A 23,037-nucleotide genomic window follows, 5' to 3' on the forward strand; every position below is an offset into this window, starting at 1 on the left:
GAAAGGAGAAAGCCTGCCGGCACAAGACAGGGAAGGAAAAGGAGACTCGGTGCTGGCAAGGACCCCAGAAGGAAGGAAGCAGCCGTAACGGTGGGGGTTAGCTCTCTAACGCTGACTGCTTCTGCCTTGGCAGTGCCCGAGGCAGGAGAAAAGTCAGAAGGAATAGACAACCGTCCCCAGTTCTCTGCGTTTTCCAGGCCCACAACCCAGGGATCAGCTCCAATCCTCTCCCCCCTTCTCCTGAGAAACCCCTCCTGAACCTGAGCGTGGGGACCACGCCGGCAGCGGCGATGAAACCAACCTCGGGGCGCAGAACTGACACAAACCTCCCCGGGCCAGCAATGCTCTACAGATGCTCAGCTCGAAAAACCACTCGAAAGCCAACACCTGCCTCCACCGGGGCCACCCACGGCGTCCCTGCGTGATGGCAGGGAAGGGACAAGTGGCTCGTCCCTCCTGGGGACGCACACGGGGACGGGGACACGGGAGACGCTGCTGAGACGTCCCGGCCAGGGCGAGATTCCCTGGGGAGCTCGAGGGACCAGCACAGCTGGGAAGGAGGAAAGCAAAAAACAGCCGGCTGCTTCGCCAAGCGGCAGAGATAAAAATCAGCAGAGATGCAAAAAAAAAATAAAATAATAAAAAAAAATCTCTCATTTCCTCGTATTTTGGCTAAGAGATTGCTCCAGACGGCAGCAATTTAGAGCTGATATCGAGACGAAGGGATCGGCGCTGCGCAAGACCTGGCAGGAAAGGACGGGTGCTGCAGGGCAGCGCGAGGATCTCCGGGTACCTTTTGTTTAATAAAACGCTCCGAGTACAAATTTACAATCCTCCGTTTGGTGTCATTGTGCTTCATTAAGGGGCCTGCAAGGGTTTCGCTCTGGAGATGTTTATGAGCCCTGCAGCGTCCTCTCCCAGCACGCTCACGCCAGATTTGCTTTTGGATTTGCAACGCTCCCCGCACCGTGGCGGGGAGGGGGTCCCAAACCCATGCATCGTACGGGGGCGACGGCAGGAGCCCACCGACCACTTCGGGGGTCTCCTGCAACCACCAGATGGCCACCACCAAAGCAAACGAGGACCCTGCTCCTCGGGACCCGACCCGAGCAATAAAGTGAGGGTTTCCCCATGGGGTCCTTCCTCAGGGGAAGCGCAGGAGCGCAAAGGTGGGCGAGGAGGGTGCCGTGGGGACGCCAAGCACTGACCTTCGGGGCGCTGGATGCAGGTGTGCTGGTTGTCGCTGAGGAAGAAGCCCTCCCGGCAGAAGCACTCGTAGCTGCCCATCATGTTGACGCAGGTCTGCTGGCAGCCGCCGTTGCCCTCGGAGCACTCGTCCAGGTCTGCAAAGGGAAGGCAGCATGGGGTGAGCGCGGCTCCCTGAGCGTCTGGGGGAAGCGAGGGCGATTTGACGTGCAGCAAAAATTGTTTCTGCTTTGTACGTCTGTGATCCCCCAGCTAGAAGAAAGGGGGACGCTTTAGCGCTGCAGGGGATGAAGCCAAAGCACATCAAGGCGTGGATCTCGGAGGCCACACAGCTTCTCCGGCCGATGGGCAAAAGGAAAAAAAAAAAACAGGGGGTGGCCCCGTTTTACAGATGGGAACACCAAACCGCAGAGGAGGGGGTTTTCCTTGCCCTACATCCCCGGGCAGGCTGTGCCCAGGATGCTCGGCCGCAGCGCAGCCGCCCCCGCTGCCAGCCCCTCCGACCCCGCTGCCGGCAGGGAAGCGCCTGGACTTCATTACAGGGAACAGGGAAACCTTAGCCCCGAGTGGGGATAATTGCTTTTAAGGAGACTCAAATCCCCTACAGCAGCCGGGCTCGGGGAGGAGACAGCGGAGATGAAAACTTCTGCCCACCCGTCCCAACGCCGCAGGAGCGGTGCCGCAGCCCCACATCGCTCCTGTCCCTGAGGGGTGACGGCCCGGGGATGGGGACCGAGGGGCCCCGTGCCAAAGAAAACCTCCCCTGAACTCGAGCATTTCAGAGCCAAAAGCTTGGGCGAAAGCTGAGCTCTGCCAGCGGCAGATGCCGGAAAAGCTGGGAGAGCAGCTCGGGGACAGCCGCTTCTTAAACCCTACACGGCACAGCTCGGCTGACACGGCACGCACCGAAACCCCTTGCTTTTGGGCAGAAACGTGGATAAATGCGTGCCTGGGCAGTGCAGGGGCATGGTATTGTGCGGGCCCCAAGGGTGCCGCAGCCTGGGGATGCTCAGAGCAGGACGAAGCCCCGGCTGGGAGCTGTCACCAAGCGGTGGCACAGGCTGGGTGGCTGCAGCCAGACAAAAAGGGACACCCTACTCGACGGCTGGAGGCTCACGGCTTCCTCCGAGGCTCGTCCCAGCCAAGCTCTGTCCTGCAGATGCCAGTAACTCCCCTCAAATCCCCCGCTTATAACAAGGGCTTAACGTCTTGTGACTTCTCCTTAAAGCTCGGCGCAAAAATGAGGCGGCAGCTGTTCAAAACCGATGGCTGAAAGGAGACTCTGCCGCCCTAATACCGATTTTATTAAACGCAACCGAGGCGGGCAGAAGCCAGAAGCCCCGCGGCAGGACGAGGGCTTGAATTCCTGTCCTAGTTCAAAAGGTCGCCCGAGGAGGGGATGCTCGATGGCTCCGGCGTGTCCCAGCCCAGCTCCCCAGTCCTGCTCACCCACGGGTGCTTGGCAGGGACCTGTCCACCTCCCGCAGCAGGGCTGGTGTCCTGGGGCAGCGCTCAGTGCCTCCAGGTTATTTTGTGTGCAGCACACGGGAGCAGATAGCCAGGGCTCCTGCGTCCTGCTCGGCTGCTGCTCCCAGGGTGAGCGAAGCTGGGCAGGCCTCTCACCTTGCTTTGCTTCTGCCTTCTGGCTAAACGGGGGCGTTCAGAGCCTGGGAAATGCACGGCCATGGCGGGGAGGTGGGAAGGGAGGGTGGGAAAAACCCCCCTGGGGCTCATCCCCGCTTCCCACCCAGAGCAAGTAAAGAGCAAACCCCGACAGACCCCTGGAAAAAACAGGGCAGCGACATCCTCATCCGTAAAGCGGGCTCCGAGGGATAGATTTGTGCCACCCTCAAACCTCGATGGAATGAATGATGGAAGGGCTGAAGCAGGGAGCTGGGGCTGCCCCCGTGTCCCCCCCCTCGCCCCGGGGGGCCGCCGAGCCCAGCGGCTCCCCTCCCGCCCCGCTCTGTAAACACATGACGTCTGCGGCTCGCCGAGCCCGGCTTCCCTTTCTTCTCCTTGGGCTCATCCTCCCCGGAGAGGGGAAGGCAGGGCCGCCCGCCTGCGCCTCCTTCCAGCTGTGTAAATCTCCCTCTTCACCGAGGAGGCTGCAAAGTTCCCGGTGATGGCAGCTAATGCAAAGCGTATGTGGCCATAATCCCTTCCCCTACCCCCCTCCTCCTCCTCCCTCCAAGTGATGAGCTCATTAATGACCCCAGCGCAGACGCTAATTGGAAAATAGCACGGAGCCGCCGCCGCCGCTCACGCTGCGGATGCCGGAGGGGAGGCGGGTGGCTCCGGGCCCCCGTGGGTGCTGCGGGAGGAAGCGGTGCCGGGGCGCGGGCAGCGCGGCCGCCCTGGGGCTGTGCCGCGGGCTCGGCTCGGCCGCAGCCGGATGGAGTTTGGGGCGGTGGGAAGGATGCGCGGCCTCTCCGGAGGCAGATACCGGGTTTGTCTTGGCCCTGGGATTATTTACCCGGTCCCTTCCCTGGTTCACATCCCCACCGTATTTGCTATGAACTCATCTATTTTGGCAGGTGCGGGGCTGACCTCAAGCACGAGCCCAGCGGGCGGCTGCGCCCGGGCGAGCCCCCCGGGCTGGTCCTGCCTTTGGCAGCGCTGCAGGATGAGGCTCCCACCCCTCATCCCCACATCCAGCAGCAGCGAGGAGCCTCCAAGCCCACTTTACCCCAGCAGATGGATAGTTCCCATCCAGCAAGGCTTCGGCCCAGCACGGGGCATCCTCTCGCAGCATCACCACCGTGCAACGGGGACCGATCCTGTCCCTGTCCCCGCAGGGCTGTCACGGCACAGGACACATCTGCGCCTGGGGTCAGCCGCCTCCCCTATCAGCAGCTCTCCCAAATAACACATCTAAAACGCGTAACTGGGATATTATCAGCTTCCAGCTGGCAGGCAAGGGGTGCCTGCCTTTCGGCAGCGATGTGTCAGCTTTGGGGGAAGGCAGAAAACCCTCGGCTGCTGCTCGTCGGGCACGAGGCGGCGCGGTGCGCTCGGGGCAGGCGTCACCACGCGGCGAGCAAGTACTGGGTTTGCAGCACAGAGCCAGGCAGGGCGCACAGGGGTCCTGCGTCCCCGCAAGGAAAGGGGGAGAAAACAAGTCTTGTGCCCTGCTTTGTCTACAAAAAGCACCTGCTAGGAGCTCTCGGTGCTGGCACCCTCTAAAACCTGCTGCGCCCTGAGCCACACCGTGGCGGTTCGTAGGCTGGCATTGCCCCAGCTTCCCACCTAAAGCAAAGATGCTGAGGTCAATCTAACCAGCAGCAAAGTCTTGGTACAATAAATCCCCTAGCAAAAAGAGCCAGTGAGCTGGCCCCGAGCCGTGATGGCCGTGTGTGCTCCCCCCGACCCTCACCTAGGCAGTTGTGGCCGTCGTGCGCCAGGCGGAAGCCGTCGTAGCAGGTGCAGCGGTAGTTCCCGGGGATGTTGACGCACTCGTGGACGCAGCCCGCGTTGTCCTCCCGCTCGCACTCATCGACGTCTGCGGAGAGGAGAGAGAGGAGGGCAGGGGGTGAGGGCGGCTCACGGCACTGGTTTTTCTCCCCAGCCCCATCGCGGTCACCACCCCAGCAGATATTTCACCCCGGGGTCTCTGCTGCGTCCCTGGCTCCATCTGTGCCTGCAGCATCCGTCCACCACAGGGCTCCTGCACCCACTCTGCTGTGACAAATCTCACCTCCTCCCCTCTCCTGCCTCAATTTCGGACCTGCAGCACACCGGCCAGCAGCCCTTTCACCTCTCTGTCTGCGTCAGCGGGTGCTGAGGTGCCCCGGGGAGCCCAGCTTTGGACCGCAGCAGCCCCCTGCGCACCCCCACTCCTGGCTCTGAGCCCCACGCAGGAGCAGAGACTTGGTTTTACCCCTCCGAAACACGCAGATCTGGGCCATTCCCCTTGCTGCACCTCTCGCAGGGCTGGAAAGCTGAGGGCTGTCCCTTCGCTCTGCGCCCGCAGGGCAATGCGTGGCGAGGGGAAGACGTCGCCTGCCCCGCACAAGGCTTTGAAAGCCTCAGTGCAGGGCAGGGCCCCACCGCCCGTCCCCCTGGGGAGCAGCTCCCTCGCAGGCCTGGGATCGGCCGGGATTTCCCAAAGGCGGTGCTGCGGGCAGGCTGTCTGCGCGCCTATCTGCGCTGGGATCTTGCTTTAATCCCCTCGCTGTTTGCACTCATCCAGTGGAGGAGCCAGCTTTCCTTACACGCCTAGCTCAGCTGCACACAGACAGACGTATCCTTAAACTTCCCGTGCTACTAACCCAGTTCTGCACCCTTTGGGTCGCAAACCCTGCAAGGAAGAAGCCCAGATTTCCTACAAAGAACCCCCAGGTGACCCTCCCGGGGCTGGAGCAGCCCCAGCCCTGCAGACGGGGCTGGTTGCAGAGCAGGGGCAGAAGTGCAGGGACAACTACGGTCAGTCACTGCGCTGTCCCCATACAGCGTCAAGAAACCAGGCTGGTTTGGGGCAGAATAGGGGAATAAGAGGTTTGCATCAGGCTGGGGTGTAAGAGCATCCCCCCCCGATGGCTTGGGGCTCGTTGGAGGGGCTCCAGCGGCGTCGTGCCCCTACCTTTGCAGTGCTTCCCATCGCCGGTGTAGCCAGACTTGCAGATGCACTTGTAGGATTTCGGGGTGTTCTGGCAGATGGCGTCGATGTGGCAGCTGTCGGTGCCCTCCACGCACTCGTCCACATCTGCAAAGGGAGAGGAGGCGATGGGCAGAGCCGCGGGCAGGGGAACAAGGAGCACGAGGGCCCGTGGCAACCACCCAGCTTTTCAGGCATCAGGACGTGGATTAAGAAGGACCAAGGGAGGAATTTTCCTCCTTTGCTCCCTACGGCTGCGCCCAGCCCCGATGCAACTGGTGAGGGGCTCGCTGCAGACAGGGAGCTCCAAAACAGCGTCGCCCGTGCCCCCCACTCTCATTCAAGCCGCCCCAAGAGCCACCGACCGCACCTAATAGGGAACAAGATGCAGGCGCCCAAAGTCCAGGCTGGAGCCAGCCCAGCCAGAGGTGAAAGCCTCTGTCTCCAATTAGCAGCTTCCTGAGCCGACCAGCCACCCAAATAATCGTCATCGCTTTCTATTCTTAGGCGCGGAGGAATGCGCGCAAATTAACGGGAACCGCACTAAATAAACCTGGGAGTGGGAAGCAAGGAGGGATAACTGGGAAAAACGTGACTTCCTCAGGGGCACGGCCAAACCCCCCTGCTTCACCGACACCCTGCTGCCTCCCTGGGCACCCCCCTACCCAAGTACCTGGGGTACAGCACCTCACGGCTCCGAGGCACGCAGGACAACACATCCAGAGCACCGCGCTGCAGGCAGCGGCCCCAGATGGTGATACCCAAAGGTTGTGCACGGCACAAATTACAGGGAGGGGAGGTTTTAATGGCACTTAGGACCTGAACAAGCCTCAGCTGTGTGGGGTGGAGGTTTAGCAGCAAGAGGCTGCTCACCTGGCTGCTTTCTGGCTTGGCTGCTCAGCCAGCGGCGGGGGCTCCGGGGCTGTTGGTGACGGAAGGCAGCTGGGTGTCCCCAGCGGGGGCTGAGCATCACGAGCAGCCCCTCGGCACGGGCAGTGCCCCCAGGGCACCACGCGTGGCTCTGCCCCCGGCCACCTCCCCTGGGAGAGCCTAGGAACCCCCAAAACAGGAGCCTGAGGCCGGGAAGCTCCCAGCTGCCTTTAAAAAAGCCGTTTTTCCAGCACCCAAAGAGCAGACGCGCTCCGGGAGGTCCCCGAAGACAAGACGCATCCTTGCAAGCCAGGGGAGGGCGAGCAGCCCTGAAAACATGCCAGGATGGAGGCCACGGCCGCGGGAGCGATGGCCTGAGTGCTTTCTGGCCACCGCGGCGGCGTTTTTTTGCCGGGAGATGTGAGTCACCCGCCCTGGGGGAGGAGAGGTTTGCGTTTGCACCAGGGAGGCGGCACGTGCCTGTGCATTGTATAAATATTTACAGCACGCATTCATATTTGTTATTTGACATTAGCCATGGCCCGCGGCCACCGCAGCCTCCCTCGGGCCATTAATCACGGGCTGGAGGCTGACCCACCGCGGCGGAGGCGGCCGAGGAGCTGCAGGGTGGTGCAGGGACGGGCACCCAGCTCCGACACCCATGGGACCGGCCCCGGTGCCACCACGGGGCCAAGACCCCGTGGGCGCGCTGCACCCAACGCCATCCTCGCGGGGAGCCTCGCCATCCTGCTGGGGTTGCAGCTCTGGGGAGCTGAGGGCTCCCAGCTCGCTGCCTCCCCAACCGAACCTGGCGTTTTGCTGGGAAACCTGCCCCGGCGCACGTGCGCCGCGCCGTGTCCCTGCCTCACCTTGCGGAGGCACCGTCCCGCGACACTGAACGCGTGTGCAAACGGCCAGCGAGGGGAAAAACCCACACGAGCTCGTGGGAGTGTAAAGTTCGCTGCTCCCTGAGTCACGGCTCCCGGCGCCCAGCCCGGCCGTCACCGCCGGCCGCCTCCCCGCCACGTCGAGGGACGGCGGTGGCACGTTGCTGGGTGCCCCATCCGGCACCCCAAAACCCTCCGGGTGCCCACCCCGGGACCCCCAGTGCCTGCGGGATGCCAGAGCAGAGGGATGCGTTTGGGATGTCCAGCGCTCGCTGCCTGGCACACCGCGATGAGCCCCATGGAGCCAAAAGCCAACGGTGAATCGAAGGGGTTTTCAACCCCAAATTCATAAATCGCAGCTCCGTGCCCGGAGCCCACAGCCCCGTGGCCGCTCACACCTGTGAACGCCCAGGTCCACGCGCCGAGGGAGCCCACCAGGGCAGGGGTTGGGGTTGTGCAGCTCCCTGCACCCAAAGGTGCCCTCGGGACTCAGCACCCGCGTGGTCTGAGCCGGCACAGGGCGTTTGGTGGCTGTCACGCACACACCTCAAGCCCAAGGCAAAAACGTTCCTTTACCTGCTAGAGCAGGGAAATCCCATCCAGGCACCACCCGGATGGGATCAAATCAAATCCCACCCGTCGGTTTTCTGAGCTTCAGTGGCTCAGATCTGTGTGCAGCTCATTTCACACCTCCCGTCTGCGCCGAGCTCGTGCGTCCACCCTGCTCAGCACCGGGCGGGCAGAACCCCCCCGTCCCCATCCTCTGAAAACCCCCAAAACACGCAGCATCCATCGCACACCATGCAGTCGAAATTTTCCCAGCCTTCTGCCAGAAAACTCACTTTTTTTTTAGCATTATTTTTTAATATTTCTTTTCTTTCTGTGCCCTCAAAGTCAACACAATGAACAATGCCTGCGCGGCACTGAAAACAATGCGTGGCTTTCCTTCTCACACATGTACGGATTTTTTTTTTCTATCTTTTTTTTTTTCCATTCTGTAACTTCAAAACTTCTCTAACTTTGGAAAGATTACACAGCAGCAAAAGTACAAAAGAAAACATTATAAATTTGCCACTCTGTAATTTTTCCAAAGCTGGAGACATTCTGAAAGGTTACGGGATTAGAGAACGGGAAAAAAAGGATAAAAAAGTGTGTGTGTGTGGGAAGCGTGAATAAATACCCTCCCAGCCACCCGAGGAGCCATCCCCGTGTTGGCAAGAATCCTAACTTCGGAACACCAAAATTTTGGCTCCTTAGAAAAAGCATCTTTAAGAAATGATGCAGTGAAGAAGAAAAAAAAAAAGTGCCTTCTGAAAAAAAAAAAAAAATCCAACAAATTTTTGAATTTTTGTCAATGCACGGAGCGTTTTCCCACGGCGCAGCAGCTCGGCTGCCGGGACAGCCCCGTTTTCCTGCCGGAGATGTTTCTTCCTCCGAAAGCACCCGCGGCAGCCCTGCAGGTGCTTCCAGCGGCCGCGGAGGTGCGAGGGCCACGATTTACAAGGCAACTAAACGGGAGGTTCGAGAAAAAGCAACCTGCGGGCGCTGCCGTCCCTGCTCACCCCTGCAAAACCCCCGCTGGTCCCAAACCCAGCGTCCCAAACCCAGGCTGGGGTTTGGGGTCAGCCCCCGCAGACCCCCCCCCCACCACCACCGTGGCCCCTCTCCCCTTTTCCAGCACGAATAATCAAACTGCCCTTTTTCGACCCAAAATGGAACCAAGCTGACGGGTGCGCCGTGCCCCAAATCCCCCAAATCGGGGGGTGGGGGGTTTGCACAGAGCGAAGGATTTAAGTTTGACGAAGACGCAGAGTCCCGGCGGGGGGGACGCGAGGTCTCTCCTGCACCCAAAGGCACCCAGCTCCGGACCTGGCCGCAAGCTGGGGGCTAATTAACGCTAACGAGGGCGCATGGCGCGCGCTCGCCCCGAAGGTCCCCGGGGGGTTTGCAGCGCGGGGCTGGGGCGCTGCCCGGGGAGGAGGCGGCAGCGCCCGGCTCGGTGTTTTTTATTCCGTTGTGGGTGGGATTTTCCAGCGCTCGCCGTTGGGCCCCGTTCCGCTCCAGCTGCAGCTTTATTCTCCATTTCAAAGGCGGCCGAGGCAGACGCTCGCAACGCCACTGCCATTTCGAGCGCGCCGAGGGGACGGCGCCCACGGGGGACCCAAGGGCTCGCAGCGGGGACGGGTGCCCCCGGGGTCCCGGGGGACACGGCAGCCACGGCTGGGGTGCTTTACGAGCCTGGGTTGAGGCTCTTCCCTCGTTTCGTTATTAAAAATAATAATAATGAAAGATGCTTTTATCCATAGGCTGAAAGGCGAGGTAAATTGGAGGAGGAAGCTGAGCTAAGGTGGCAAGAACGCCCTGAAAACCCCTAAACAAACAAAACCCCTTTTTCTCCCTTCGGCTTCAGCTTTTTCTTTTAAAATTAGTTTTATTCTTTGTTTTTATACGGGCACACGTATTAACAGCCTGCCTGTATAGGGCCGTGTGTGTGTAGCTGTTGGCAGGGGCGCGGAGTTTCCACTCGGCCTTAAGGCCAAATTAAAGCTTTATAACTTCAGTAGCTCTTTTTACCGGGGTATTAATAACCACCTCAGACACTGTGGTGCACTTTATTAATCATTTGTTCGGCCGCGTGCGGCGGAGCGGGCGCTGAGCGGCTCCGCCAGACCACGAGCGGCCGCGGTCCCGCGGGACGGGGCGGGCAGGCACCCCCGCGAGGCGGTTTGGGCAAATTGGCCAAAAAATGCATCATCTGAACCAGAAATCCCGACTCAGGTGCTCGGCGCTGGCTCGTCAACGGGACGGGAACCCGGCTCCTGGTGAAGCGTTTGGGGAGGGGGAGATGTAACCGCGGGGCGCAGCTCGTTGTGGGGCGGCGGTGCCGGCGGGGCACGAAAAAAAGAGGAAAAAACACAAATATGGGCCGCAGCAAGGGGGTAGGAAAGGTCTCCCCATCCCACCGCCAGCCACCTGCAGCCCGAGGGCTTTGTACCCGCTGAGGTGGCTTTCACACCCCTCGGGGGATTGCTCCTGCTGCTGCTGCCGCCCCTTCGGCTTTTCGGGCTGAGCAAGCCTGGCCTTCAAAAAAATGCGTTTGTTTGTTTTCTGTTTGGGGAGCAACAATTACAACATCTCCGGCTGGAGATGGCCTCACCGAAACGCGGCCGGGCGTCCTTCGACGGCGCGAGACAGAGCAAACTTTATTTGCCATCCCGGGCTTCTCCTAACGCCTCTCGGGGGACTTATAATTTTGAAAGTGAAGGTTAAGGTTATTCATGCATACTTTTTTTTTTTTTTTTTTTTCCTAAATGGATTACTCCGGTGCAACTGTCTGCAAAGGAAAAATCTATATAAAACCAAAAGAAAAAAAAAAATAAAAAACTAAAAATCCCGAGCTGCTTGGAGACAGCAATACATCTCCGCACTGGAAGACTCGAGGTGTCTGAATATTTATACTCCCGTTGGCAGTTACAAAAAAACTCTTCTTCCCTCCTTCCCACCCCCCTCCCCTTTTTAATCTAAGTACAGGCATGTTAGACGCCCTCAGTCAAAGATCTCCTTTGAACTGCTGCATGTTGAAATGTTTACAGTTTTACATTTCATATTTCAGAGGGGCGGAGGGGACAGGCACAACAGTCGCACACTGTGAATGCAGGAGAGGGAGGAAAGCGGAGGCCAAGGGGGAGGAGGTTCGGCGGGGATGGGAGGGGAATAAAACGGCATCTCCACGCTGCAATTGGAAAATTTTATACTCCTTGAGGGAAAAAAAAAAAAAAAAAAGAGGAAAAAAAAAAAAAAAAGGCCCTGGCGGTGTAGGCTCTGCAGGTGCATCCCCACGAAAGCGAAGCGAGCCCCTCGTGCAGGGCGCGCGGGCTGGCAGCGAAGGGGCTGCTGCGGGCAGGGAAGGGTTGGGCAAGGTGGCAAACGTTGAGATGCGGCTTCGCGTACGGGGGGTGCTGCCGGAGGAGCAGGGGGACCAGGACTTGCTCTTCTGCCTGCGGGAGGTGGGACGGGCTGACGGAGGAAGGGCTGGGATGTGTCACCCTGCCAAAAAGCGGGGAGCTGAGGGCACGGCGGCAGCAGGGAAAACTTCTCGGCGTCCGAGTGCCTGCAGTGCTCGGGCTGCCAGGAGCCTGCCCTGCGTTATTTGGGTTTATACCGTCATCAGTTCCCCCCTTGCAAGCTTTCCGAGCCCTAAACTGACCCGATAAAGCCAGCAGACGACCAGGTCCTCCAGCAGATGCCATCCAGGCCCGACGGCTGTGCCAAACCCTTCCTGCCCTACAGACCGAGCTTTGCGGGGTAACGCAGCGGTATGAAGGAGCCAGCAAGCCCTGCTCACACTCCGATATTAGCACAGCAAAACAAACCTGTCCTGAGCGGGATGAGCTGTCTCCAGCCCGTGACAATCACCTGGTAAAGGCACCCCAAAAGGGCAAAGGCTCTGGCGGGGCAGTGGGGTGACGTACCCTGTCCGTGGGCATCCCCCCGAGGAAGCAGGGGGATTGCCCATTGCTCCTCAGAAACACCTCACCCAGGCATACGGCTTGCTTCAAAGAGCTCAACGTTGCTAGTTCATGGAGAAAACCAGGTGATCTTGGGTTCCTGGGCAAAGCACATTTTTATCTGGCATCCCCAGGCTCCGCCACCCTGCCCAAAAATCCACCGGGTCCACCCCAGCGCAGCGCCCTGCCTTGGCACCCCGCGCGCCCCAGCAGCGTGGCAGGCACCAGCCTCACCCCCAGCCTCCTCCTGCTGCCTCCCCCAGCCCCGGCAGAGGCTTCGAGGATTTCTCAGCCGCTGCCAACGGCCGGAGCCGCCGGCTCAGCTCGGAGCCTTTGGTGGGACCGGGGAGCAGGAGGAGCCTGCGCCGCCCCGGGTGCGAAGCGGGCGACTTAGCCCAGGATTTCGCTCACCTCTCTCCACCCCCACTCCACCCCGCTCATTCCCCAGAGCGATCTGTCAAGTCCCTGCACGATGGAATTTTACTTTGCTATTTTAATGCAATTCTGGCTCAGGCTTAAATGGAACTGGAAACCAAAAGGCCTTAATAAATAAATATTATGATAAGAAATGAAAGCAATGCATACACTAAAGATAATTTGAGGGGGGATAAAAACCTAAGCATTCCTTTCTAAGCCTAAATCGTAAAGCTTTACATGAAGCCGGACGCCTTCTCACCAAACCTTTGCCCTGGAAAATCTCCCCCGTGCTTGTCCAGACTGCCCTCCTGAAAAGTCGTCTATTGTTTTAAACACTTTGAGCCAGATAAGACAATAGCCTTGAAATTCCTTCTAACTTTGTCAGTGACAGGGCTCAGGGTGCCGGTACGTGGCTATTACTAATGCCTGCCCCAGATCTTTAATTATATCCCGCTCTCCTATATTTCATTCACACTCTATTTAATCTCACTGTCTGCATAAACATGCAGCTACTACAATGGCAAGAGCCAAAGCCGGTTTGGATAAATCTTGCATGCAGTTAAACGCCATGGAAAAAAAAATAATAAAATAAAACCAACAAACAACAGATTGTATAGATAGTGGTGGATTAGGAAAAAAAAAAAAAAAACCTTTGATACAGCCAACAAGATCATGCACATAGGGCTGTGTGTGCTTGCATGCGCGCGCACTCCTGTGCGTGTGCCTGGAGAAAAATCCGAGCTAAATATAGAGGTGCTATAGAAAAACCTAAGGTATAGATAGCCCGTACATAAAGCTACGTGTGTATGGCTGGGAGGGAGAAACTCTGGCTAAGCGCAGGAGCAGGGAAACAGCAAAGCCTTGAGACGATACGACGGGACGCACCTCTCTTTTCCAGAGGTGGGCACACAGAGCAGGCTTTTTGCGGGGTTTGCCGGCGTTCAGCTCGCCCGAGTTTCCTGCAGCACTCCCCCCCCCGGATCCCACAGCCTTTGAGGTTCAACACGCACGGATGTAAAACCAGCGCGGATGCAGCCGTGCAGCTCCCACCTTCCAGCACGAGACAGCAGCTCCGCTGTGCCTTCCCTCGAACCCAGCCAGAAACGCGTCCTCCTCACCCACATGGCAATGGGAACGATCCCACCCCGCGGACAGCGAGACCCCCAGAGCGGCACGGCACCCCCGAACCGCCCCGAACAGCAACGTCTTGGCTTTCTGCCCCCGTGCTGGGCGCAGACTTGCCTGCACACCCTCATTCTCTGCCTCTGCACCCCCTGCCCTGAAATAAAGAGTTCAGACCCACACGCACACACACACACAAAAAAAAAAGTGTAAGAAATGCAACTCCTTCGAGAGTTTACAGAAAACCAACCGAAGGCGGCAGGCAGGATATCTGCAAGCAACGTTTCGAAGCAGCCCGACCGGTCGTTATTGCTGCTGCTCGGTTCTCCAGCCTGCGCGTAAAGCCCCAGGTCTAGAGAGGAGAGCCGGCTGCCTACCCGCAGAGCCGACAGCGAACCCTCGAGCTGGGAAGATTTTTCTCTTACCTTGACCGGCTTTATTTGCCAGCGTGTTTCCAGGGTGGAGGAGAAAGAAAAGCGTGCAAAATCCAGCAATCTGCAACGCTCCCATCGCAATCCCCGTCTGCCTGCAGGAGTGGGGGCAAGGAGGGGGATTTCTCGTGCTTTAAAGGAAACAAGGGGCTGAGCATGCAGAGGGGGGTCAAGAGAAGGAAGGGGCTCTCTTCTTGCCGTGTGTGGGGCAGAGGGAGGGAAGGGGACTGAACTGATGGGAAAAGCTGCTCTGGGTTCAGTTTTGGGGCTCTTGGCGTTGCTAAAGAGGAGGGAGCGAGGGAAGGAGACCCAGGGCAGTTGGAGGAAAGTGGACTCTATCGCCCTCTCTCTGGCGGCTGCTCTGATCCCTTCTCCTTCTTTTTCTTCTTCTTCTTCTTCTTCCCTTCTTTTCCTTCCCTAAATAATCCCAGCCGGTTCCAGTTCTGCAAGAGAGCAGCAGCAGCAGCAGCAGCAGCAGCAGCGATGAAGGGGGGGGAGCAGCAGGCGCCTTGCACTGGTGCTGGGGACCTGAGAAAGGGGAGTGGAAAGGAGAGCCCCATCCAAGCAACGCCCTTTTTCTCCCTGCCTTTCTTTCTTTCTATTTGGCTTTGGCTGCTCCTTCCCGGCTCCCCCCCTCGCACCCCCAGGCTGGGCTCTGCCTGCAGGAATTTACAGTCTGCTCTGGAGGAGCAGGGCCAGTAGCCATGGAGACTGCTTCCCTGGGAGCAGGGAGGTCAGGCGCAGACCATGGGCGATCAATGCATCAATGCAAAGCCCCCCGCGACCCCCCGAGCCACCCCGCGCCTCGCAGCCCCTCGGCCCCGCAAGGGCTCGGGGTTGGCGGTGGCGGCGAGCAGGGAAGGGGGGGGGGGGGGTAAAGGGGTCTGCCGTGAGAAAAGGGAGTGGGAGGGAAAGGAAAGGGGAAGGAGAAATGAAAACGGAAGGGGAAAAAAAAATAAAGAAGAAGGGAAAATAAATAAAAACTAGCAAACAAAAAAAAAATACAAGGAGTTTGGGGATGCTGCGACGCGGGGCTCGGCGGCTGCGGGAGCGGCTCGGCCGCTGGGGAGCGGGATTGAAGGGCAGCTCTGGGAGAGGTGGGGAGGACTGGGAATGAGGGGAGGGGAGCAAAAATAAGAGAGAAAACACCTTTCTGAAATATTCAGGTTTTTTTTTTTTTCAGTTGTTTGTGGGAGCCTCTCACTGCCTGGTCCCCACACCCAGCATCCCAGGGCCCCCCCTGTGCCCGCATCGCCTCGCTGGGACCTGCTGGCAGCGCCTCTCTTCTCTTTTGGGGTGCTTCCACACCCCGAATCCCAAATCCCCGCGGCGAGGAGGCTGCAGCAGGGAGCCGGGGCAGGCAGCGGGGCGGCAGGAAGGCGTGCGGGCATCCCACCTGTCCGGGGAGCTCCTGGGGTCGTCCCAGCCCATTGTGCTGCCCCGGCAGCCTCGCCTGTCCCCCTTTGTCCTGACAGCCCCCCGAAGGTAAACTCAAGGGGTCTGGGGGGGCTACGGAAAACGCCCAGCTAAGCCCAGGCACCCGCTGCTGTGGAAAGGTGAGGGGGCGTCCTCAGCCGGACGGGAACATGCTGAGGAATCCCTGGGTCTGTGCTCGCCCTACAAAAATGCCTAACCCTGGGATGGCTGCCGTGGGTTCCCCAGGTTCTGCCACCAGCAGGGCCCCCAGGCAAAGGATCGGAGCCCTAAACCCACACCGGAGCCGACCCCTTCCAGAGGAGCAAGGAGCCCACCGCCGGCCGGAGGACAGACGCCCAGAGGTGGACGAGAAATGCAGCAGAGCAGCACGGGCACCTACGTGACCCGTCCCAACGACTCACTGCATTGTGTCAACCCAGCAATGCCAAACCCTCCCCTGGCCCCACGAGGCTTCGGGGCAGCCTGGGAAGGCGCAGGGATGCAGAAATTATTATTAAAGCTGTAAAAAAAAAAAAAAAAAGTGTTATACATAGAAATCCGAATGCATCGGGAGAGGAGCGCGACGCACCAGCAGGAACATGCCGTCCTGCGGGGCTGCTGGAAGGGGCTCCCGGCTCTCCGGCCAGCCCCAGCCCAGCCCTTGCAGCCTCTGAGCTGCTTTGCACCGCGTGGTTTTGCTCTGCGCTTCTGCTCGGATGTCCCAAACCCGTAGCAAGGTCCCCTCGGCAGTCTGTGCTGCGGGCTCTTTGGGACTGAGGCCGTGCCTCCGTGGGAAGGGGCTCTCCGCGGTCCCAACCGACGGCCCTGCAAGCCGAGGTTGCCGTGACCCCCCCCGAGGGATCTGCCGAAAGCCGTGGCCCTGCTGCTCTCCCCAGGCTCGGCCCTGCCGCGCACACATCTCCTGCGGCTTGCTGGCATGGGACCGAGCCAAAATGGAAACCCCGCATCCCCTCGCCCCGCCGCACCTTGGGGCCGGCCGCGTTCGCATCCCACCCCGCCATCTGTTATCATCGTAACCAGAGGAAAACTAAACCCTCCTTTTTCTTTTTTTTTTTTTCTAACCTGTCTTCTAAATCTGGCGACCGATCTCAAGGCACGAGGGACAAGACCTTCAGCTATGTTGATTTATAACCGAGCTTCTAAATTACAGGTTTACGCATTAGTATAAACACCCATAAACCAGCCCTAAATACACAGTGCCGTATGTAATCAAAACGCCAAAACACCGGGCGGCCACGTGACAGCACGGGGGGAAAAGCAAGCTCCTCGCTCCTGTTGGGGCTGGGACCGGCCGAGAGCTCCCAGTTAAACCAGTATGGTGCACTGGGGGTGGATCTTGCTTCTTACGGCACGTCCTTAGCTGCTGGTAGCACCGCTCACGCCCCACGCCGGGCTCATCCAACGCGGAACGGCTGCAGAGCACCACGGTTGGGGTGGGCTGCTGATGTCAAGAAACTCCCTAAAAAGCCGGCTTTCTTCCCCAAACTGTGCCACCCGGTTCCCGGGGATGGAAGAGCAGAAGGTGGAGGTCCCAGCACGGATCCTGCACCATCACGGGTCCGTGCACGCCGCAGTGCCCCTCGGCACGGAGGGGCCGTCCCCTTCCCGGCGCAGATGGGGAAAATCAGGCGGACGGAGCTTCCCCGGATCACACAGGGAGGCTGGAGGGAGGGCCATGAATCACACTTAAATCGCCCGAAAGACAGCCCGGTGCTTCGGCCCCGGTTGCTCCTCACCAGCTCCTGAGGCCAGCCAGGATCCGGCCCCGGGAGCCCCTCTCCGAAACCCTTCAAAGGCAACGGGGACAGGGAGCCCGGCCGCCGTGTGCCCGTGCGTGTGCACACGTGTGTGTGTGCGTGTGTGTGCCGGGAAGGGGAGGAGGTGGCAGCACTCTCCTCCCCGCTGCCTCCACTCCCCGTGGAGCACTTCTGGGCAAAACCCATTTGCTCCGGCTTCACGTAGGGCCAGCAGATTCGGCCCATTGTGCTGCGGCGCTCAAGAGCCGGCGAGGAATTGTCGACCATGCTGAAACGGTTACATGGGGAGTAATGAAAATTTACTGCACCCTGCTCGGGTCTCCAGCCAAGAAATAAAAGCAAAAGATCACAACAGGCATTTTTTTAATTTGAGGCAAAATTAAAAAAAGAAAGGATCCGCACTTAGAAAATAACAACCACATCCACAGATCAAAGCAGCTGTTCTCCTCTCATTCTGGGTTTTAAGAGGTTTCTGCAGCTACAGGGATGTTTACACAGGGAGAGAGATACATACATTGTGCTGTCTTGATGCTGCCTCTCCCCCCTTCATCTGGCAAAACATTCCCTGGGAGGCAATATGAGGTCATTCTTAGACCCTGCGTTGTTTTCCTCAAGCTGCAAGCCTTCGGGGCAAGAGGCAATTCATTTCCCATTAGCAAACACACATTTGCACTTGGAACCCTCCCATGCACATCTTGACAGGGAGCTTGGGGACCGGGGACGGGACCGGTGCTCGCCAGCTCATCGTGGCACTCCCAGGGGGACTTCCAGCACCCCGGGGCTGCCGGGGGGGTCACTGGCTCCGGCAGAGCCCCGACGAAGGGACACGAAACTGGGGGGGGGGGCAGGCTGGCATCTTCTGCAGACCGGCCTCAATGTTCCTGTGGCTTTCACCGCTTTTAGCTCAAGAGGGGCTGGATGGCTCTGGGGAGCACTAATGGGCTGTAAAAATCTTGTTCTCCTCCGTCTCGTTGGCTCGAGCCCGTTTCGGAGCAGGGCTGAGCCCCGCTGCAGAGCCCGAGCAGGGATGGAGGCTGTGGGAAGGCGCCGGGGCCGATGCTCCCCTCGCCTCCCTGCATCCCCACGGTGGTGCCCGCGCTGCGCGGGCAGCGCCGGCTTCTCCAAAGCAAAGTCCGGCCACGAGCGGTCCCGTGCTATCAGTGCGAACGAAAAAAGTCTTTAAAACCAGACCTCCCCAGCTCTAGCGTGAATTGAATGCCGTATGCTATAAACGAGCCCTGTCTTCAGCACTGCCTGGGTGCATTTGCACAGCGATGGGGCCAAAAGGGATTTCTGAGGCTGTGCAAAAAGCTGCTGCGAAGCAGCGGGCACAAAACTCCCACTACGGATCTCGGGGCTTGCAGAACCAGCTCTGGCATCGGGCAGGGGCACTGGAGGAAGAAGAAGAGGCCAAGGGGTTAAGGCACCGTGCTGAGAACCGGGAGATCTGCCTTCTCCCCCCGTCCACGAGGAGCACAGGCCCCTGGCAGGACCCATCCTGGGGGCCGGGCGCTGAATAACGCTGGTCGCGCACCCGGCACTCCGCGCTGCCACGACTTGGCTCGAGGAAGCAGCAGCCGAGACGTTTCGATGCCCCGGCGAGGGGTGCGGTCCCAAACTGGGAACAGAATGGGCTATTTTTAAAAACAGAGAGGAAAACACTGCATTCCCAGTAATAAGGCAACGGCCCGGGCTCGAAAGGCTCAGCCCATCCCCATCGCGAGCTCCCGGGCACATCTCTCCTGTCCTCAACCTGCAATTTGATGGAGATGCCTCCAAGGGGGGGGCGAAAAGCGCCGGGTCCCGCTAAATGACCGCCTGCCACGCCGTGACACCTTTTTTCCAGCGTCGCAGGGCTTCCCAAACCTGCGGGCGGAGAAAGCCCGTGTTTGTAATTCCCACTTTGCAGCGGGAGAAGCTGCCACAGGCGGAGGTGAGGTGACTTAGCCGGCGTCACCGGGAAGGTCGCTGGCAGCGCCAGGAATAGCCCCGCTCCCAGCTAACCACTAACCACACTTAGCCCAGAATAAGGGTCCCTTTTTTTCCAGCTTGAATTTATAACAGCTTTCTAAGTGACATAAGCCCTTACAGAAATAGGCAGGCTTTTCTTCCAGAATAATTACTGGGAAATCGCACGACGGCGCGCGGGGGGGTGTAATTACACCCGAGCGGCTGCTGCTGGTGGCTCGCGCCCCGCGCTGCCGGCAGCTCCCCGCAGCTTTTACCTTGTCCTGCTTTTCCATCGGCATGTGTACACCAACTGGCAGCTCGTCAGGATGTGGGTGGAGAAGGAAGGGGCTTCGGGCAGCAAGGAAAGCGATCCGTCGCTCTTTGAAGCTCTGTTAATCGTCTTTCCCCTAGAAGATACTGAAGCAATACATCTCTCAGCTACTGAAGGCAGAACTCTGCGTGTCTGCTGCGGGCTCAGCCCAGGCGCTGCTGCAGAGCAGGTGTTTGCTTTTAAAGGCATTTTTAGGTCCCACGCACGGAAAAATCAAGCTCGGGGTTCAGGTTCTGCTGAAGGGAGGCCTGAAATGCATTTCGGATGCAAGTCGTTAGAACACATCGTGCTTAACACCCCCAAAAATAAGCTATTAGCGTTTATCAGGTGTTGATATATCTATATACCCACCCAGAGCGCTATCTGCCAAGAACGGGGCTCGCGGCTCCTCCGAGCGTTACCCCGGGGGCCGGCGAGAAGGCAAGGGGTTAACTCGGCACCGCTGACACCACTTTAACTCCAGGACCCAGACGCGTGCGTTTAAAAGTAGCACTTCTCTCCTTAAAATAGTTTATGGATCTTACTCGGGGATAAATCCAACGCCCCCGAGCAGAAGGAGACCTATTAATTCCTGAGTTTTTTCACACTGTAGTAAAGCAGCGATTTTATGTGCCCGAGTTGTGTAAGATGTCAGTCATTTTCCCACTTGCATTTCCATATACAATTTAACAAGGCATTAGTTTATTTCCAGAAGCCCCAGCCAGCCCCTGAGCCAACTGCGTCAATATTTTGTTGCTTACACAAATGCCACCATTAGAGTCAACGGCGCGTTTTGGGGGAGGCTTTTTTTTTTCCTTCTTTTTTTCCTTTTTTTTTTTTTAAAGCAGGGTTCCTCCGCGCCGATGTACGTATAGCTCTTAAAATACCCCCGGTAACACGAGCCTCTCAGGGCGGCTTACCTGGGTGCTGAGGCGTCGCTTTCAAGGCTGAGGAGCGCTCCTGGAGGGCGCTGACCTGACCAAAGGCATTCGCTAATTAATTCATTCTTCCAAGAGACTTAACTGCCTCTTGGCCTTCGGAAACCCGAGGCAAACCCGAGCCAAATCCCAAGCCTGTCGGAAAACACGGAGAGACCCTTCCTGACTGCACAGGACGTCAGAGCCGGGAGCCGGCGGCCGCTCCGAGCCCGCTGCAGCGCCTTGGCTCCCGGCCCCCGGTGCCAGCAGCGTGCCAAGCCAAGGCGGCCGCTTGGCCGCGTCCCGCTCCGCTCCTCGGAGCTGCTGTCGGGATAAAGGAGGAGAGCAGAGCCCGTGTGCCGGGTCGGGGAGTCCTCACCTTTCTTAGCTGAGGTCCTACAAAGCTGGGTTTTTGGGGTTTCTCCTACGCTGCAGCGTCTGGGCACCGGGGCACGGCTGAGGGATGCTCCTGCAGCTCGAGCTGTCCTGTTGTCTTTGGCACGCTGTCCCGAAAACCCTCGGAGGTTTTCCTGGTGCGGCGTGAGCACAGCACGGCGGGTTCGTCCCCCTGCCCCAGCCCCGCTGCCTCCCTGCGGACACGGCCCCCCAGCCCCGGGGCTCTTGGGATCACCCCAAGCAGCTCTCCGCAGCCTTAGCGGCGCTTACAACCCCAAAAGCTGGGTGTTTCCACCAAAACCCCTATCCATCACCCTCCAGCCCCGCGCACGGCTGAGATTTCTGAGCAAATCCCCATTCGAAATCCCCCCTGAGCCCCCCAAAGCTGGGGGACAAGAGGAAATCAAAGAACAAGTTTCCCCAGCACCGGCAGCCGGGAAAGCCCTGCAGGATCCCCTCTGTGATCCCGCACCAGGGCAGCCTTGCCGGAGAACAGAGCGGCCTTAGTGTGTCAACAAGCCCTAAACACCCGAGGGCAGCTGGAAGTGAGATGCCATTATTATTTTTTTAATTTAAAACTAACTTCTTAACCTACAGGAAAGTAAACGTTCTTCTCGGATGGCCAAGAAAACCACGCTGGGATTTTCCAAATGGCTATGACTGACTGTTTATGAGCAGAGGCTTCCAAACGCAGAAATAAATGGCTCGCTCTCAGCAGGTTTTCCTTTCTATATTTACCCTCACCTGAAATGAACATTATTGCACACTGCAACGTTTATTCCCTCTGATCAGGGGAGCGGGCGAAGAAACTAACCAGCCGCAACACGTCAAATAAATTGTTAATCTGCTGTTTGCACTGGGGCCGGGGGAGGAGGGAGTCCCCAGGTTTTGGGCAGCGCCCAGGTCTCGCTTACAACTTCCATCCCAGCTCCGCCGAGAGCGCCGAGCTTCGCCCGCCGCAGCCTGTGGCTGCCTGGAGCTGGGGCCGGATCCTTCCCGGCGCCGATCTGTCGCTCCCCTGCCCTCCCCGCAGCACCCGAGCACCCCTCGGTCCGCGCACGGGCGGCCGCAGGAAGGGTTGCTCGCCCCCCTTGCACGGGAGGAAGCCAGCTCCGAGGTGCGAGGGCTCGCTCGAGGGTGCACGAGAAGCCTCCTGCAAGGCAAAAAGGCGCGCACGAATCCCAGGGGAACGCACAGACAGGAGACGATCCTCTCTGAAGCTCTGCAATTCCCTGCCCTGAGCCCCGGTTTCCCCGCAGGGTGTTTCTCTGCTTGTTCTCAGGGTGGGAAGTTCCTACAGACGCACAGGGGTGATCCATGAACGGTCCCGCTGATGGGCCCAAATGGCCACAAATACCCAAAAAGTCCTTCCCGAGGAGAGGCTGTCAGCGCTGAGCTTTTGCAAAATGAATCCTAAGGCGACGCTGGCCGCTCAGCTGTAAAATCTCCCCTAATCCCAGCTCCCAGGAAAGGGGAGGACGCGGAGATCAATCCCCAGGACGCCGTCCCCATCACATGGCGCCCTCGGTCACGCTCGCGCCCACCACTAGGTCCAAATCTGGGCTTGACCTCCCATTTACCTTGAAGCTCTCTCAGTAATCGGGCCGACTGCTGCACGCCAGCCCAAAGAGGGGTTCACACAGCCCCGGAGAGACCGGGGGGAGCTCCTCAGCTCCCCAGCTGTGGGGGTGCCCAAAGACGACCCTCGAAGGCAGCCCCCAGATTTGGGAACAGCCGTGCTCGGTCCGCAGGGCTCGCACGCACTCAACGCAAAATGGGACCTTGCCCTTTTTTTGTTTTGTTGTTTTTTCCCCAGCTCAAACTTTTCACTTTTGGAGAAGTCTTTCCGTGTCGGGATGGCTTAGCAAGCCTTTCCCCAGCCAACCATTCCGAGAGCATTTGCGTTAATCCAGATTAACTAACATGAAGCAATTTAGATAAACCGCATTAAGCCGAAACACCTTTGAACTTTTTTTTTGAGGGGGTGGGAGGGGGGGGGGATTGGAATCCCTGCCCGAGCGCTGTGTGTGGTTTGGGCCTCCCCACGCCGCGGCACCACCGGAGCTGAGCTCTCCACGAGCAAGAATGGAGTCAAGTCAGCAAATACAAAGATTTCCCAAGGGCACCGAGCCAGCAGCACCGGTGCTTTGCCAAAAGAGCCCAAAACCTTGTCCGGGAGCATCCAACGGGGCAAGAGAGCGCAGAGAGCGGCTCCTCGGCACCGTCCCAGGC

The 23,037-nt window shown here is 58.9% G+C and overlaps 1 protein-coding gene across 9 annotated transcripts in view; it reads right to left on the minus strand.

Annotated features, from left to right (window-relative positions):
- SCUBE3 (signal peptide, CUB domain and EGF like domain containing 3) overlaps positions 1–23,037 on the minus strand; it is a 55,073-nt gene that overhangs the window by 22,918 nt on the left and 9,118 nt on the right. For 4 of the 9 annotated variants that reach the window (XM_083812365.1, XM_083812364.1, XM_083812362.1 and 1 more), the window contains exons 2-8: positions 20,789–20,939; positions 20,413–20,565; positions 19,458–19,599; positions 14,033–18,850; positions 5,789–5,911; positions 4,583–4,708; positions 1,209–1,343 (exon numbers count right to left, since the gene is read on the minus strand). In XM_083812365.1, coding sequence (XP_083668491.1) covers positions 1,209–1,343; positions 4,583–4,708; positions 5,789–5,911; positions 14,033–14,117 — 469 coding nt within the window. In that variant the 5' untranslated portion in view covers positions 14,118–18,850; positions 19,458–19,599; positions 20,413–20,565; positions 20,789–20,939. Of the gene's footprint in view, positions 1–1,208; positions 1,344–4,582; positions 4,709–5,788; positions 5,912–6,476; positions 8,587–14,032; positions 19,099–19,457; positions 19,600–20,412; positions 20,566–20,788; positions 20,940–23,037 lie in introns of those variants that run through there. The other 5 variants (XM_083812361.1, XM_083812359.1, XM_083812358.1 and 2 more) reach the window with 5 other exon arrangements.

This window comes from Anser anser (assembly GCF_964211835.1).
Source record: "Anser anser genome assembly, chromosome: 27".
NCBI lineage: Eukaryota > Metazoa > Chordata > Aves > Anseriformes > Anatidae > Anser > Anser anser.